Source organism: Chanodichthys erythropterus, chromosome 23 (assembly GCF_024489055.1).
Source record: "Chanodichthys erythropterus isolate Z2021 chromosome 23, ASM2448905v1, whole genome shotgun sequence".
Classification (NCBI taxonomy): Eukaryota; Metazoa; Chordata; class Actinopteri; order Cypriniformes; family Xenocyprididae; genus Chanodichthys; species Chanodichthys erythropterus.
The window spans coordinates 18614946-18632928 of NC_090243.1; the positions used below are offsets into that span (position 1 = coordinate 18614946).

A 17983-nucleotide genomic window follows, 5' to 3' on the forward strand; every position below is an offset into this window, starting at 1 on the left:
GAAACAAAAATGACCCAAAAAAGGACATAATGTTACAATTATGTTTTATTGACTGAATTGTAATAAAATCAAGACTGTAAAAGCACACATATAGTCAGCAGATCTACTCTGAACACTGCTGTCTCCTCACAGTGTCTCCAGTGGACGCAGACTGGCCGCTCCGTGTGTCCTCACAGCTCACCGAGACGCTCTTCATCCACTCCTCCTCAGAGAGAGTCAGGCTGCTGCTCCAGCTGTACAGACCGTCCTTCTCCAGGAGCCCAGCGCTGCTCTCCTGAGACCTGCTGCTCCCGTCCACCTTCAGCTCAGGCTCCAGTCTGACGGGAAGCCCTTGTTGGCCACACACACCAGTGTCGCTGTGTTCAGAGAGGAGATCTCTGCGCTGGAGGGCGGCAGGACGCTCACTTTAGGAGGAGTGACGCCTGAGAGAAGCACAGAGAAATCAGTTACCAGTGGCTTTCCATTAGGATTCAAGAGAAAACTAGGAGAAATTCTCCAACAGCGAGAGAAACAACATGAAGAAAACAGTCAAAGAAAATCCCATCATTATTCCTTCAACACATTAATGCTCACAAACTCCTACACATGAAAAGAGAAAATGTTCAGAATTCATTTCACATTCTGGTAAATATGCTGATTAATTATTAAAGCTGCAGTCTGTAAGTTTGCCTCTTTGTCTCCATCTCTGTTTGAAACCTGCAATTGCAGTTATTTGTGGAATGATCTTCCTCACATGGGTTGTGCGTCGGCACGGCTCCTCAGCGCGGACGAATCTGATGTTTTGAGGTGTTTGTGTGGCTGTCAGTCACCGCACCAGTGTGGATCTTCACTTACTTCACAATTACAGATTCAACGTCTTGGAAGTTTGTTCAAAATAAGAAGTTTCACCGGAAAATGTCATCTAAACAAGTACGTAACATGTCTGCCACTTTTGTTCTGAACGGCTGAGGAAAAAATAGTTTTACAATAAATCGCACTACCGACCTTCTTTATGAATACAGACGTGACGTAATGACGCAAACTCCAATTTCCCACAGAAACTGACCCGAACCTCAAATCACAAAACATTATTACAATCTTACCGTTGTGAATCGAGCTAATGTAAGAATAGTTTTCAACACTGATTGGTTATGTACTTGCTCAGTAATTCATTTGGGATCAATTTTAAAGAAAATAAGTTACGGACAGCAGCTTTAAATACATTTAAATGAAAATATCATGGAAATTTGAATCGCCACAAAAACTCAAGCTTTCAGTCTATATGGAAACTTAAAAGAAACGCAGCATTTTTAGAGTGAAAAAGACAAATAAGAGTCTGAACGAAACAACAAATTAGAAACAGAAGTACTATTATTTCTCTATAATGTTTGTACTTGATTCACTTTATCAGCATTAAACTTTCAATAAGTTGATCTGAATGTTTTTAGAGAAGAATTTGATGAAAGTCATATTGCAGTAATAGATTTGAAGTGTCATTTTCATGATCAACTTCACTGAAACTCGTTTTGGTTAAAAGAGTCAAAGATCAGATGTGAAGAAACACAAGAACTGCAGGAATTCACTACAATTTAAGATGGACAAAGAAATCATGAAGGAAACATTGTGTGTCTCGTCCACTAGAACTTTAAACTTCATTTCCACAAATATAAACCTTTTCACTCCTCAGAGACGCTTTATTCAGAGAAAATACAGTCAAGAGTTTGGAAATATTGAGTTTAACCATTTATAATTGAATTATCTGTGAGGAAAACAAAGATCCAATGACTATAAACCATCTTTACAATCATTCAATGTGAACTAACTGCACAAAATAATATTAAAAATATGCTAAAAAGCGCATCCTTTCTATAAAGTGCTACAAAGTATTTAACAGTCAGCTGTTGTATTAAAAACATTAATATTAATATCTGATGATTTACTTACTGCCGACATCCAGTTTGGTTTCTAAATATCTCACAGCAGATATTCAGATTAATATACTGAAGTTGGTCTTGATGATTCAGAAATGAACTGAATGATTTTTTTTAACAGTTTGTCTATTAGAAGATTGAATGATATGAAAAAGACTGATTTTTACTAGATGTTCACTTCAGTAATTGTATTTTGTGTCTGTTAATGAGTGACTGTCTTCAGGTAAATGATCTGGAGTGTGTTTGCATATTGATCAGATGCTTCAGTGCTCTGAGAGTGTTTATAGTGCTGTGAGTTTAACACTTCATCACTGACACACACAACAATCTTCATCAACATGACCTTCATCATCATCTGGACGCTCTTATACTGCTTTATACAAGGTGAACAGCATGTATTTGGAACAAGTTAAATTATATAATTTTAACAATTTTAAAATGTGAAAAATAATATATTTTAATGACTGATAAATTAATTGTTTTTCAGGCTGTAGAGCTCAGATCACAGTGACTCAAACTCCTGCAGTAAAAACTATTAAACCAGGAGAAAATGTTGAGATGAGCTGTAAACTCAGTAGAGCTGCTACAGACTGCAGCCCACCCTGTGTGTCCTGGTACTTACAGAAACCTGGAGAAGCTCCTAAACTCCTGATTTATGCAAACAGCCGTCAGTCAGGAACTCCATCTAGATTCAGTGGCAGTGGATCTAACAGTGATTTCACTCTGACCATCAGTGGAGTCCAGACTGAAGATGCTGGACATTATTACTGTCAGAGTAGACATTACATCAACAGTAAAAATGTGTTCACACAGTGATAAAGAGTCGTACAAAAACCTCCGTCAGTCAGAGTCACAGTGACTGAACTGATACTGCAGCTGCTCACACACTTTCACACACTACTGACACACAGAGGACAAACACAGGAACTACACATGTGCTCAAAACTGATTTATGCCTGAAATGCTTTGCTATTTTAATACATTCTGGTGATCTCTGTAATGACCTTGGCCTCTCATGGAGTTCACAGTGACATACTTGTTTCTCTTAGTGATGCAACTTTGTCATTTGATTCATCAGAAAGCCTGACAACACAGACATTCAAAATACTACAAACTGAAAAGATTCTTTTAGAAAAGTTCAGATCACTGTAAAGCAGAATCACAAATTTAACAAATGTAGCTGTAAACAGAAGTTCAGTTGAAAATGTTCATCAACCCCTGTCAATCATAACACAAGAGCAGCATTTATAAACGACTGTTTCAGTGAGAATATTCTTTTGGCATCCCTTCATCACTCCATCTCGCTTTAATTCACTGCAGTCCTGATGTACTTTGAGCTCAAGTCGAGTCGAGTGACAGAAACAGATCCTCCATCATGGATACAGGACAGGTGTGTCAACGCTCACGACCAATTCATACGTATTTTAGGAGCTGGCTCATATGAATTCACAATTTGTCTAAACTCCAGGATGGGTAGGTTTAGGTGCGGGGTTAGGGGTTACGAGAACGAGTTGGATGTGCAGCATTAGTGCATGTGATTTTGCAGCGACTCTTTACGCAAGTTATATCTTTATGCAAATAGATGGCGATAAGACACTAAAACTGGACTGATTTGTATAAAACACTGATTCATTCAGCAACGAAACAAGGGACTGTATTCATGAGTGAATCACTGAAACATTCATTCAAAACAATGATTCTTTCAGGAACTACTGTCGCTGCATCCGAAATCACATACTTCTCTACTATATAGTAGGCCAAAAACAGTATGTGACAAAAGAAATATTTCTGAATTCACAGTACTCGTAAAATTGTAGGCAAAAAAGTACCTGGATGACCTACTACTTCCGGCAAGATTCTGAAGTGTGCATATGATGGACACTTTACTATCCCATGAGGCCATGGGAGAGGATTTGTGAATGGCAGTGATGATTACATTCATTCTACACATTCATACTGTATTGAACATACTTTTTTAGCAGCCATGAAGTAATTACTAATTCAAAATAAGTACCTACTCAAGAGAGCATGTGATTTCAGATGCAGCCTGAGTTGTTCAGAGACACTTTATTCTACTGTGATTCATTTGGAAATATTTCAGCCGAACAAAAACAGACAAAGTAACTTGCAGAATTGTAAATTACTAAAATGTAAGTTACTCAATAATAGCTTCTTGTTTATTAAACGGTTTCATACAGTAAAAGCAATATCACATTCACAATCTTGATGTTGGTCTGATATTCAGAAGCAACATCTTGCTCATGTGATGTTGCTTTATATCAGTAAAGGATTTTAACATAAACTTTTGAAATGTTTTGTGAATGAAACCACATTAAACCATCTTAAACCTGTCCTTCCTGAAGCGTTTGCATAGAGAGAGTGTTTTACATGAGCGACACACGCTTCAGTGCTCTGCATGTGTTTATAACTCTGTCAAACATCAAACATGATCAACAACTGTTTTTCACTAGAACTGAACCTACAACCAACAAAAATGACTTTCAGCACCATATTGATCTGGACGCTGGCTGTATTATGTCGAGGTTTGTGTCAGTAAAGATTGCATACATTATTTACTTGTTATTTTTATGTGTTGTGAAGATATATGGTTGTAAAAGTGTTTGTGATTTCTAATCTTTCTCTCTTGTCAGAATCTGTTGGTCAGGTGACAGTGACTCAAACTCCCTCAGAGCTGCTCTCTCAAACTGGACAATCAGTCACTGTGACCTGTAAAACTAGCAGAGATCCAGCCTGCTGTTATGCTTTAGCCTGGTACTTACAGAAACCTGGAGAAGCTCCTAAACTCCTGATTTATGCAAACAGCCGTCAGTCAGGAACTCCATCTAGATTCAGTGGCAGTGGATCTAACAGTGATTTCACTCTGACCATCAGTGGAGTCCAGACTGAAGATGCTGGACATTATTACTGTCAGAGTTATCACTACATCAACAGTAAATATGTGTTCACACAGTGATAAAGAGTCGTACAAAAACCTCCGTCAGTCAGAGTCACAGTGACTGAACTGATACTGCAGCTGCTCACACACTTTCACACACTTTCACACACTACTGACACACAGAGGACAAACACAGAAACTACACATGTGCTCAAAACTGACTTATGACTGAAATCAGCTCTATTAGACTGTGATCTGTCCTGTGACAGACGGGTTTGACTCAAATATGCTCAGAATCAGAGTGTGTAAATTGATATGAAATCAAACTAACAATAATGGCGTCATATGTTGTTTTGTTTTTGTACATTAAACTACACTAAAGTCATGGTGTATCAGTAACATGCAGATGTTTTTCAAGCAGCTCCTTCATCTAAAGCTGTTTCTAAATGTATTACTCATAACTCATTTCTCATGAGCAGAAGTGAAAGTGTTCCAGTTGAGAGCGTTGAACCAATCAAAGAGTGAAACTGTGAGTTTGAGGTGAAAATCACATTTGCATTGGCAGGTTTAGTGATTGTGATCCTCTCAGAATAGAGCAGCTCCGTCTCCAGTGACCATGTTCAAACCCCAAGAGCTTCATTTGACATTTCCTGCTAAATGCAGCTGTTCTCAACTATTACAATCAATCAAAAGCAGCTGAAACTTTAGTGCAGGACTTTGAATGAACGACACACTGATCAATGATGCAGTCGGACACAAATGTAACGCGTTCAGAAGCTTTATTGAATGAACAGCAATGGCAGCACATTGAAAGACTGCTTCAGTATTGAGCTGTAAATCACGTGACTGCTGCGAATCCTGCCGGACGCTCAGATACGGCTCGTCTGGACCGGAGAAACATCAGCACTGGGAGCTCTTGAGGAACGAGGCCTCGTGATCAGCTCCGTCATGTCTTACTCTGCAGACGAAGTGCTCCGCGCCTTCCCAGCGTGCTTTGCTGAGGCTCAGGACGCTGCTGCGGCTGTAGCATCCGTCCCGCTCGCTCTCTGCGCTGGTCTGAACCCCCTCGGTGACCTCTGACCCGTCCAGCGTCCAGCTCACCGTCGCCCCCTGTGGAGAGTAAGAGCTGAGCAGGCAGAGCAGTGCGGCTGAGTCTCCAGAGATCTGCAGAGAAGAGGGCGGCAGCAGAGACACGGAGGGCTTCACTGCGGGACCAGCTGCACAAACACACACAAACACACACAAACAACACCAACGTCTTTAGATCATCAATTAGTCAGATGTCACACACAGTAATGGAGGAAAAATCACAATCATTTCATTTTTACAGAAATCCCACATCACTGCTTTCTTTCATAAACCACATAGTAATGATCCTGCATTTACATTTCAATATTCTCAGTTCAAATAAAATATTCACTGATACTAAATATATGAAGTATAAGATATATGAATAAATATAAATCAGTTCTCTGAAGCAGACATGATATACAGCAAATATTACAGTCATTTCATCTTTTCTGAATAAGGTTCAGTTTAATCTCAAACTGATTTTAAAAACATTGTCCACAAACTGATGATTTATATGTAGAAAACAGATTTAAATGATCATTATTAATGTTAACCATAATTATCATTAAATGTAAGCTCAAATTATGATTTTTTCAGATCTGTTTCTTTGTCTGATGATGACGTCTACAAAATTATAATTATTTTGTCCGTATCATCAAACTTTTGTTTCATGCATTACAAAATTTCTGAATTATTAAATTTACCGAAAATTATGGACACAATTATGTATTTTAAGAAATAATTGAAAAGATCAGAAAATATTGCAATCAATATATTAAAAAACAAACAATGTTAGTTATTATAATATCTGAAATACACATGTAAAAATAAATAAATATATAAAAGCAACATAAAATATATCATATTCAATATCACTGAATATGAATATGTATTTCTTAAATAGTAGATAGATTATTATGAAACAAATTCGCCATGAAATATTACAGTTAATATTTTTTATTTAAACTATTTTATCATTTTTAAAACATTGTTGCAAAATGCTTGCTTGAATAATCTAAAAACAAAACAATTATATATAAACATTTTTAGAGAATTTTAGAGACTTACTGATGGTCAGTTTAGTTCCTCCACCGAAAGTGTACCACAGTGCTTCATTCTAGTGAAAGCGTCGTACAAAAACCTCCGTCACACTCAAATGAACACAAACTCCAGCAGAGAAAGAGACGAACGACACTCACACACACTGATATGAGACTCAACAGCAGCTCTTCTCAACATTAAATAATGATTATTGGACTGAAGTGACTTTCACAGAAACAGTCTCATCATCTCTAAATGTCTCTTGATGCATGAAAACTATTAAATCTGAATAAATAATATAATCAGAAAGACTCTGTACTGATCATCACACATCTGAACTGTGAGTTTCTAAATGATCATGTATTTCTCAAAGCTTTTTAATAAGTTTTGATGACCTTTGACCTCTGGAATGACCTTTGACCTCTCACGGAGTTCACAGTGAAATACTTGATTCTTTTAGAGATTCAACTCTGTCATTTGATTCATCAGAAAACTGTAGTCTGAACCAGAGACTGAATGAAATAGAAATGATTTATGAAAACACTCGTCTGTTGGATCATGAGAATAAAACACATTTAAAGCCTCAAAACTGATCAGTTTCATCTGCATGTGCTCATTTTCACGTGTGTTTTACTCCAGCAGGGTTTTTGCTCAGAGAGTCACTTTGCATCGGCTCATGCTTCAGCGCTCCGAGTGTTTATAGTGCTGTGAGTTTAACACTTCATCACTGACACACACAACAATCTTCATCAACATGACCTTCATCATCATCTTCATCTGGACTCTCACAGCGTTTGCTCAAGGTTTGTGGAGCACAAGTTTGATATCAATTCATTTCTTCAAGTATATTGTCAAAGTTTTGAGTTGATTTTCTTCTTGTTGTGTGTTTCAGAGTGTAGAGGACAGATCACCGTCACTCAGAGTCCCTCAATGACAGCAGCTCAACCAGGACAAACTGTGAACATCAACTGTAAAACCAGCACAGATGTGTTCAGGGATATTGATGAAGATGATTATATATTCTGGTACTTACAGAAATCTGGAGAAGCTCCTAAACTCCTGATTCGTTATGTAAAAAAACTCCAGTCAGGAACTCCATCTAGATTCAGTGGCAGTGGATCTAACAGTGATTTCACTCTGACCATCAGTGGAGTCCAGACTGAAGATGCTGGACATTATTACTGTCAGAGTTTAAATTGCAGAAGAGGTTCTAATGGTTATTGTGCTGGTGACTATGTGTTCACACAGTGATAAAGAGTCGTACAAAAACCTCCGTCAGTCAGAGTCACAGTGACTGAACTGATACTGCAGCTGCTCACACACTTTCACACACACTCAACAGTGCAGAAACACAAATATGATCTTAATATCAGCTTTGTTGAGTTTCATCAGTATTTCTATAGATAATTAGAAATTCTTTTGATGTTATCATCACTTTTAGATTATTTATGGTTTATTTATCCTCATTTCCACTCACTCAATATTTTAAAGTCATTTATATTTTTGATCATGTACTTTTATTATTTTTTCTTCCTAATCTTATACAGTAAAGATCTGAGGAACTGAAGCTGTCGATCACACAGCGAGTTTATCTGGACACTTCCCAAAACTCCTGTTATAATCAGTGACGCTCTTACACTACACAATCAATCTCTGACTGGATTTACATCGTGTTTGCATTGTTAGTTATGGTGAAAGCATTTCTGGAGTGCAGAAATGTAGTTGTAATGACGAGATCACTGCATTCACACCATCAACAGACTGTCTGTCATCTGCTCAGTTTCTCATCACTGCAACCTTCCCTGTGATGAACAGATCGAAATATAAGGCAGTAATCAACACTTTTCACCATTCGTTCATTTAGACAGCTGTAATAGTAAAAATGTAGTGATAGTATTCGAGAAGGTTTCACATGTAAACAATCAGAGTGCTAAAATCAGAGTGGAAATAGCCATTTATTTCTAAATGATGACAATTATTTGTTGTAAAAATCATATTAACATTATAAGTGCACCTCAGGAAACATTATAAATAATCATAAATCAGTTGGTGAAGCGACTCAGACGCCTGCAGTGAAATCTGTTCATCTAGGAAACACATTCACCATGTCCTGTAAAAGCAGTCCTGACGTCTATCAGAGTTGGGATCATCAACCTCTATCCTGGTTCAGTGATAAAGAGTCAAAAACCTCCGTCAGTCAGAGTCACAGTGATTTGTGCTAGAAACACTGAATAAGTTCATTCACAAATATGAGGCTGCAGCAGATGAGAAGATTTGAAGTCAATAACATCATTTTAGAGCTTCAGACGACTGAAAATATCGAGCACAGGTGAGATTATCAGAGATCCAAACACTGAAGGGTTCATCCTAGACCATTTGTCTATTTAACCCCAAATTTATCTGTGTATCATCTAGATACCCTGAAGACATCAAACAAGTGATCAACAGAATTTGGATTCATCAGATTGTTGAGAAGATATAGTTTTATAAGTGTATTGAGCCATGGCTAAATGAACTATCTTCTAAACGCTTTGACTAATTAAAATCCTTTTGATAACTTTTGTCATTAGTGTCTATAGATGACGTGCAAAATTTTGTGTGAATCAGTCAAGTGGTTTAGGATATTGAAAAAAGTTTTTAGCAACTCAAAATGGCTGACGGACTACAACATGTTGTACTAATGTTGTCCACTAGAGGGAACCACAGGAGAAGAAATCTATTTTTCTATCAGTTTCCATCACTTTGAATGTTTGAATCCAAAATTCACAGAACTTCATACACATGGACAACAAGACTTTCTGAGTAAACATGCCGAGTTTCAGGAACTTTTTTTAAATCAGTCATTTATATGAATGGGATTCAGAGATGAAGGTCATAATACTAATGCTGTCCACCAGAGGGAGCCACAGGACAACAAATCCTTTCAGATCTCGTTATGAAAGTCTGTGTAAATGGTTCAATAGATTGACTTGTAGTATAAAAAATGCATATAGGCCTAAATTCATTATAGTTTCATAAAGTTTAATAAAGCCCAATATAATTAGTTTGCAAAAAAAATCTGTAATCTCCAAAATACTTACAGATCATTAATTTTTATATTAATATTAATTTTATACTATACTATTGAACATATATTTGTTGTTGTCAGACGTGACTGAATGTATTGCCGTTCAATTGAAGGAAAGAGACAATATTATCTGTCTATTTTAATATAGTACATAGAATAATACTTCCATAAAGAGATACTTAAAGACTCATATTTTATTTGAAAAGACACATGGCCATTGCTGTACCGTCTACTACACGATTCAAAGTGTTTCTGGATTGAAGTTTCTGAGCTGTAAAAGATCCCAATAACAATTCAAGCTACAAGTTAATCCTATTATGCTAGAGGATGTTCATGTGCATTAAAGCTGTCTAAAGACCAAGAGTTTGTCTTACATTGTCTTACAATTACAGTCAAGCTGATGATCACTAAAGCACTTTTGCTCATGTGATTTTGCTTAGATGATGATCAGTTTCATCTACATTTCATTTTCACACATGTGGTTTGAATTGTTCTAAATTTTATGCTACATTTTTAAAGTTCACACTTATTGATGATTACATGATACATATTTGATGTTGTGATTGACAGGATGAGATGAACGAGCTCCTCCTGAACCTTCATTTAGAGCCTCATTTAAATACAGAATGAGTTCATTTGCATATTGATCAGATGCTTCAGTGCTCTGAGAGTGTTTATAGTGCTGTGAGTTTAACACTTCATCACTGACACACACAACAATCTTCATCAACATGACCTTCATCATCATCTTCATCTGGACTCTCACAGCGTTTGCTCAAGGTTTGTGGAGCACAAGTTTGATATCAATTCATTTCTTCAAGTATATTGTCAAAGTTTTGAGTTGATTTTCTTCTTGTTGTGTGTTTCAGAGTGTAGAGGACAGATCACCGTCACTCAGAGTCCCTCAATGACAGCAGCTCAACCAGGACAAACTGTGAACATCAACTGTAAAACCAGCACAGATGTGTACAAGGATAGTAATGGACATTATTTAGCCTGGTACTTACAAAAACCTGGAGAAGCTCCTAAACTCCTGATTTATTTAGCAAACCGCCTCCAGTCAGGAACTCCATCTAGATTCAGTGGCAGTGGATCTAACAGTGATTTCACTCTGACCATCAGTGGAGTCCAGACTGAAGATAATGGACATTATTACTGTCAGAGTTTATACTGGCCTGAGAGCATTCAGTGGTTCACACAGTGATAAAGAGTCGTACAAAAACCTCCGTCAGTCAGAGTCACAGTGACTGAACTGATACTGCAGCTGCTCAAAGGAGGATCTGAAACAACATCGTCACACAAACATCTGAAATAAAATCATCTAAATTAATCTGCCACTCTTAATAATTATAGAGGTCAGAAAGAGATTTTGTGCTCTTATAGATCAGTCACACGTTTGAGATCTGAATGATTTCAGTTGCTGCATTTTATTAATAATAGATGTTAATTTTCATAATTCTCCATGGTTATTTGATTTGAGTATCTCATCCTAACATGTCATTTGTTCACTATACACTGTATTCATACTATATACTGCAGACAGTAAGAGTTTTATATCAGCTGCTGTTTTAATTGTAGTCCTGATCAACAGTTCAGTTCAGACACGCCTCTCCCTCCTCTGCACCAATCACAGCCTCTGATCAGAAAGAGCAAGATAAGAATATTGATTTGTGCTTTTAACTGAATTTTTATTAGAAAACTTTTTCCCTAAACTATGAGAAGATACAAACTGGTATCTGATGATAACATGAGCTGATAAACCTCAGTGTAACTGATGAATATGAACAAACCTCTGATCCAATGGAGAGAAACTGGAACAGGAGAAACTTCTTCAGCTGGTCCTTACAGAAACCTGGAGAAGCTCCTGAACTCCTGATTTATTCCACAAACTGCCTCAACAGTGTCATTTACTGAAGTCAAACAGTGAATCTGAGCGAGTTAAACTCATATTTCATCATCAGGTGGAGTGATTGTGTTTCTCTCAGAATAGAGCAGATGTTCATCGTCCTCAGAGGAGTTTGATGATCCTGTGACTCCAGAAACACTCAAAATAACTATTGAGCAGAAAAACATGTAGAAAAGTGTTTTTTGCATTTTGAAATGTTGAATCTATAAAAACTCAATAATAGATTCCTGTTCATCTGATGTTGCTTCATCAATAAAGGATTATATTAACATGTGAAATGTTTTGTGAAATCTCAATGAAACCACATTAAACCATCTTAAACCTGTCCTTCCTGAAGCGTTTGCATAGAGAGAGTGTTTTACATGAGCGACACACGCTTCAGTGCTCTGCATGTGTTTATAACTCTGTCAAACATCAAACATGATCAACAACTGTTTTTCACTAGAACTGAACCTACAACCAACAAAAATGACTTTCAGCACCATATTGATCTGGACGCTGGCAGTATTATGTCGAGGTTTGTGTCAGTAAAGATTGCATACATTATTTACTTGTTATTTTTATGTGTTGTGAAGATATATGGTTGTAAAAGTGTTTGTGGTTTCTAATCTTTCTCTCTTGTCAGAATCTGTTGGTCAGGTGACAGTGACTCAAACTCCCTCAGAGCTGCTCTCTCAAACTGGACAATCAGTCACTGTGACCTGTAAAACTAGCAGTAATCCAGTCTCCTGGTGTAGTAGAAAAAAGTGTCTTGCCTGGTACTTACAGAAACCTGGAGAAGCTCCTAAACTCCTGATTTATGCATCAAGCACCCTCCAGTCAGGAACTCCATCTAGATTCAGTGGCAGTGGATCTAACAGTGATTTCACTCTGACCATCAGTGGAGTCCAGACTGAAGATGCTGGACATTATTACTGTCAGAGTTTACACAGTATCAGTAGTAATTATGTGTTCACACAGTGATAAAGAGTCGTACAAAAACCTCCGTCAGTCAGAGTCACAGTGACTGAACTGATACTGCAGCTGCTCAAAGGAGGATCTGAAACAACATCGTCACACAATCATCTGAAATAAAACCATCTAAGTTAACCTCCTTTATATTTTAAGATCTTTTATATTGAGGTCAGAAATCAAAGCATTAGTTGAGAGAAACAACTAGACAAAAGAGTCGCTTCCCGAGTCTCCCGAACTAACAGATTTTTGTTATAAGAACGTTCTCCAAATATTCAGTGTTGGTTCTGGGAATGTAAAACATGTACAGTTTCCTTGACGTTAGAGGAACGTGTTTTAAAATGTATGATGTTCCTCAAACGTTCTTTCAACTTAATTTTGATTAATTCAACATTCTTTCAATCATTCAAACACCTGCTGTGAACAAGCACTGAAAGAGAAATAAGAACACAAACTACAACTCTCTTCAGCCACATCCTTAGATGAAGATAGAAAGACCTGATTTTGAAGATAAAAACCATCAAATCTCTGAAGATCTGATTAAACAACTCCACAAACAGCATTACCAGCTTCACTGAAAAAGAAGCAACTTAACAAAAGTCAAGTGTCAAGAGCTCAACTAAAGAAAACACTGATCACCATCATGGTGACATCATGGCCAAACTAAACATTTTCAACGAAACATCAACATCTAAACCTCTGGTAATTCTCAATAAGAGCTTCTGTAGATGAATGTCAGAAATAACGTCAGTCTGGTTAGTAATAAGTGAAGCTGGTAATGCTGTTTGTGGAGATGTTTAATCAGATCTTCAGAGATTTTTTTTTTATCTTCATTTGATTTCATCTAAGGCTGTGGCTGAAAAAAGTTGTAGTTTGTGTTTTTATTTCTCTTTCTTTCAGTGCTTGTTCAGAAGGTGTTTGAATGATTGAAAGAATGATTCAGAAACATCATACTGCATTTTCATTCAACATCCAGTAAGACGAGACCCGGTCTGACATTTATCTTCTATCTTTTTTCAAAAAACAGGGTTTTTTTTTAGCAATTTGAGATGAAGGTACATAAAATATGTAATGTTTAAATGTAATAGTTATACTTTACAAATAGTGTGATGCATATTTTTTACACATTACTGGAGCTCCTCTCTTGCCTGCTAAACTTCCATTCCAAGTTTTCAAAAACTCACAGATTCTGTTATTCTGCATTGTCACCATGAAATCAAAATGGAAAATTTATTTTTTATGAAATTCTACGGTATTGATTAAAAAAAATAATGGGGGAATGGGGCAACCTGTCACTCACATGAGATCCACCAATAGCAAACCACAACCATCCAATCAATTCCCCACAGACAAAATCAAGCCCCGCCCTACATTTGTTCATTTCACTAGGATATATATATATCACAACAATATAGGGAAGAAAATATGAGTGCAACATTAGTTTCATGTGAACTTCAAAGTTGCAAAATTATGAAGTTATGAGTTATGAAACAAATACAATTTCAGCTGTAAAGCAGCTCTAAAAAGGCAATAGTGTCATTATTCAGCTCAATTTAGTTCAGTGTTGATGCAGTTTAGTTAAATAACAGTTTTAATGTTGCAAGGTTCATGATTTATAAAGCAAACTCAATTCAAATATAAAGCAAAAATAAATATAAAATAGTGGTACAGTAATATTACAGTACATAAATATTAATAATAAAAAAAGTTATATATGAACTTATTTCAGAATCTTGATAATTTCATTATATATTTGATTGTGGGATTGACAGGATGAGATGAACGAGCTCCTCCTGAAACTTCATTTAGAGCCTCATTTAAATACAGAATGAGTTCATTTGCTGTTAAATATGTGCTCACACAGTGATAACACACACTTCACACACACTCAACAGTGAAGAAAAACTCAATATGATCTTATTGAACATCACTTTTGTTGAACTGAATCAGTTTTTTACCTTTTTGTGATTTTTTTTACAAAACATTTTTGTCTCCTGTATAACATAACATCCTTTATGTAGAAATTCAGTCACTTTTGATCTTCACTTCAGTGGATATTTTTCCATTCTTTACTACATTTATGATTTATCCTCATTCTTCTTTCTAAACTGAATCATCACCAGCATCATAAACATGTTCTGCTTGATCAGTTTAATAAGTCTATTGATTTATTAACTTCATCCCTCATAATGCAGATATTAACAGCATAATAAAAAGCATATTTGTCAACTTCAGAACAGATGATAATACCAGATTACCCCAACAGATTAAAAACAGCACATGCATGTCACCAATTATTATTTTTTTTAATTAATTAATTAATTTATTTTTTGGATTAAGAGACTGGATATAGTGCCAGACACAAGTCTAAATAAATTTAATACACAAACTATGCTTTTTTGAATTTTTAAAGCTTTGAATAGATTATGGGTATGTTTATGTATTGTAAATGATTTATTGTAAATAAATGATCTGTTTTTCAGGCTGTAGAGCTCAGATCACAGTGACTGAACAGCTGCTCAAACACTTTCACACAAACTGTGTTGTTGATTGTGACATAATCAACACAGACACTCAAAATACTACAAATATAAAAAGATGATCTAAGAAAAGATTTTTTAAAGCAGAACATGATCACAACTTGAACAAATGTAACTAAACAGAAGTTTGTTTGAGCGTGTTTATCTAAACCTGTTAATTACAAAAAAGAGCAGAATTATATAAACGACAGTCACTCCAGTGAGAATATTCTTCCGGCATCTCTCCATCTCTCTTTAATTCACTGCAGAAGTCTTGAGTCGAGTTTTGTGACAGAAACAGATCCTCCATCATGGACACGACAGATGTGTTTACCTGCAGCATTAGTGCTGGTGATTTACAGACTCTTTCTGCAAGTTACATCGTTACGCCAGTAGATGGAGACAAGAGACTGACTTTATGAATGAATCAATGAATTATTAATCAACTGATTTGATCAAAACACTGAATCATTCAGGAAAGAAACAAGGTTTTTCAACTCTAAGAAAGCAAAGAATGGACTTGTTTTCTCGCGAAGACTGGTCTTGCCTTGAAAGAACGAACTTGGAAGGATACAGAACATGTTGGTGAGAACTGAGATGTGCTGCGATCTTGTTGCTCAAGTGACCGTTCTGATTAAGCAGTAGGACAGTAGACCAATGCACAATAAATGAAACATAACACACAGATGTCATAACCTATTAAATATTTACTTACATTATTATTATTATTTAAAATTTTTATTAAGCGTATTTGTGCAAATGAACGTCACCCCACATGAAAGAATCTATATGTGGATATATGCGCATATATGAAACCTATATGCAGTGTATATGCACATATATGCTGCATATATGCGTATATATGCCACATATAGGCAAAATTGAGGTGCATATATGTGCATATACAGGAAATATAGGTCTCCTGTATTGCTTCTTCATATCCACATATAAGCCCTATACATACAAGATATGTCTTCTACATAGCTAATGGCAGGATCTGGTCATTTTGTAGCTCATATCTCATTTTTGACTGTCATACATGATGCCTAGCTCATATTTTTTATTATCAAGGCAAAAACTAAGAATTAACGAAAAAAAATTATGCAAGAACTTATGTATGTGCGAACACGTGAAATTGGTATCACATGTAATTGGCATGTTATGGAATTTAACTAGTCAATATATTAGGCAACCTGTATGTATCCTTTGGCTCAACCAATGACTTTAGGCCAGGACTACAGTAGCTGTTTGTCACTTTGGGTGACGCAATTGCATATAGTGCTATAATATATAGTGTTTAACCATTTAAATACACACTGGAGCCCCATCTAATAAATTCATCACTGCATTAACTCATTATTATTCACCTCGTCAGTTCCTGTTCATCAGTGTGTCTGTCTGTTCACACCGCCCTCTAGTGGCACAGTGATGTAGTGCAAGATAACATGAATAAAACTGTTGAAGGGTTTCTGTCATCAGTACAGCTGTGATCACCTGCGAGACGAAATATTGAGCTGATGATTCTTAGATAATGATAATATAGATTTAACACATTTCATCTTATCACAATTTAAATTGGTCATAAATTTTATGTTACATTTTTAAAGTTCACACTTGGTGTATAATGAATACATGATACATATTTAATGTTGAACCCTAACCCTCCTGAACCTTCATTTAGAACCTCATTTAAATACAGAATGAGTTCATTTGCATATTGATCAGATGCTTCAGTGCTCTGAGAGTGTTTATAGTGCTGTGAGTTTAACACTTCATCACTGACACACACAACAATCTTCATCAACATGACCTTCATCATCATCTTCATCTGGACTCTCACAGCGTTTGCTCAAGGTTTGTGGAGCACAACTTTGATATCAATTCATTTCTTCAAGTATATTGTCAAAGTTTTGAGTTGATTTTCTTCTTGTTGTGTGTTTCAGAGTGTAGAGGACAGATCACCGTCACTCAGAGTCCCTCAATGACAGCAGCTCAACCAGGACAAACTGTGAACATCAACTGTAAAACTAGCAGTAGAGTGTATGGTGGTAATCATTTAGCCTGGTATTTACAGAAACCTGGAGAAGCTCCTAAACTCCTGATTTATTACACAAACACCCTCCAGTCAGGAACTCCATCTAGATTCAGTGGCAGTGGATCTAACAGTGATTTCACTCTGACCATCAGTGGAGTCCAGACTGAAGATGCTGGACATTATTACTGTCAGAGTTTATACTGGCCTGAGAGCATTCAGTGGTTCACACAGTGATAAAGAGTCGTACAAAAACCTCCGTCAGTCAGAGTCACAGTGACTGAACTGATACTGCAGCTGCTCAAAGGAGGATCTGAAACAACATCGTCACACAAACATCTGAAATAAAATCATCTAAATTAAGCTTTTTTATAAATTATTGAGGTCAGAATCAGCTGAGAAACAACTAGACAAAGTCCATCAGTGTCACTGTTAAATTTCCTCATATTCATACCCTCTTTAGACTAAAAATGTTGTGGAAAATGTATATCTGCCTTGAGATTTTGTGCTCTTATAGATCAGTGACATGATTGAGATCGACATGTGAGTCGTCCACCATATTGGATCAGTCAGATCTGGTCCGTGAACAC

At 36.4% G+C, this 17983-nt stretch overlaps 1 pseudogene and 6 gene segments (V, D, J or C); 6 read left to right on the forward strand and 1 right to left on the reverse strand.

Annotated features, from left to right (window-relative positions):
* Nucleotides 1-89: 89 nt before the first annotated feature.
* LOC137013699 (Ig lambda chain C region-like) lies at nt 90-2250 on the reverse strand (annotated as a pseudogene).
* Nucleotides 2238-2823, forward strand: LOC137014380 (immunoglobulin kappa variable 1-39-like). The segment is given in 2 exon segments: nt 2238-2294; nt 2398-2823. Coding segments are annotated over 2 exon segments (375 nt in total).
* A 1560-nt stretch (nt 2824-4383) lies between these two features.
* Nucleotides 4384-5003, forward strand: LOC137014357 (Ig kappa chain V region 3547-like). The segment is given in 2 exon segments: nt 4384-4453; nt 4562-5003. Coding segments are annotated over 2 exon segments (372 nt in total).
* A 2332-nt stretch (nt 5004-7335) lies between these two features.
* Nucleotides 7336-8367, forward strand: LOC137014352 (probable non-functional immunoglobulin kappa variable 6D-41). The segment is given in 2 exon segments: nt 7336-7721; nt 7811-8367. Coding segments are annotated over 2 exon segments (408 nt in total).
* A 2349-nt stretch (nt 8368-10716) lies between these two features.
* On the forward strand, nt 10717-11189 carry LOC137013701 (immunoglobulin kappa variable 4-1-like). The segment is given in 2 exon segments: nt 10717-10765; nt 10855-11189. Coding segments are annotated over 2 exon segments (384 nt in total).
* Nucleotides 11190-12359: 1170 nt separating this feature from the next.
* LOC137014353 (immunoglobulin kappa variable 1-8-like) lies at nt 12360-12854 on the forward strand. The segment is given in 2 exon segments: nt 12360-12408; nt 12517-12854. Coding segments are annotated over 2 exon segments (387 nt in total).
* Nucleotides 12855-17161: 4307 nt separating this feature from the next.
* On the forward strand, nt 17162-17717 carry LOC137014278 (Ig kappa chain V region K29-213-like). The segment is given in 2 exon segments: nt 17162-17215; nt 17305-17717. Coding segments are annotated over 2 exon segments (375 nt in total).
* Nucleotides 17718-17983: the final 266 nt, after the last annotated feature.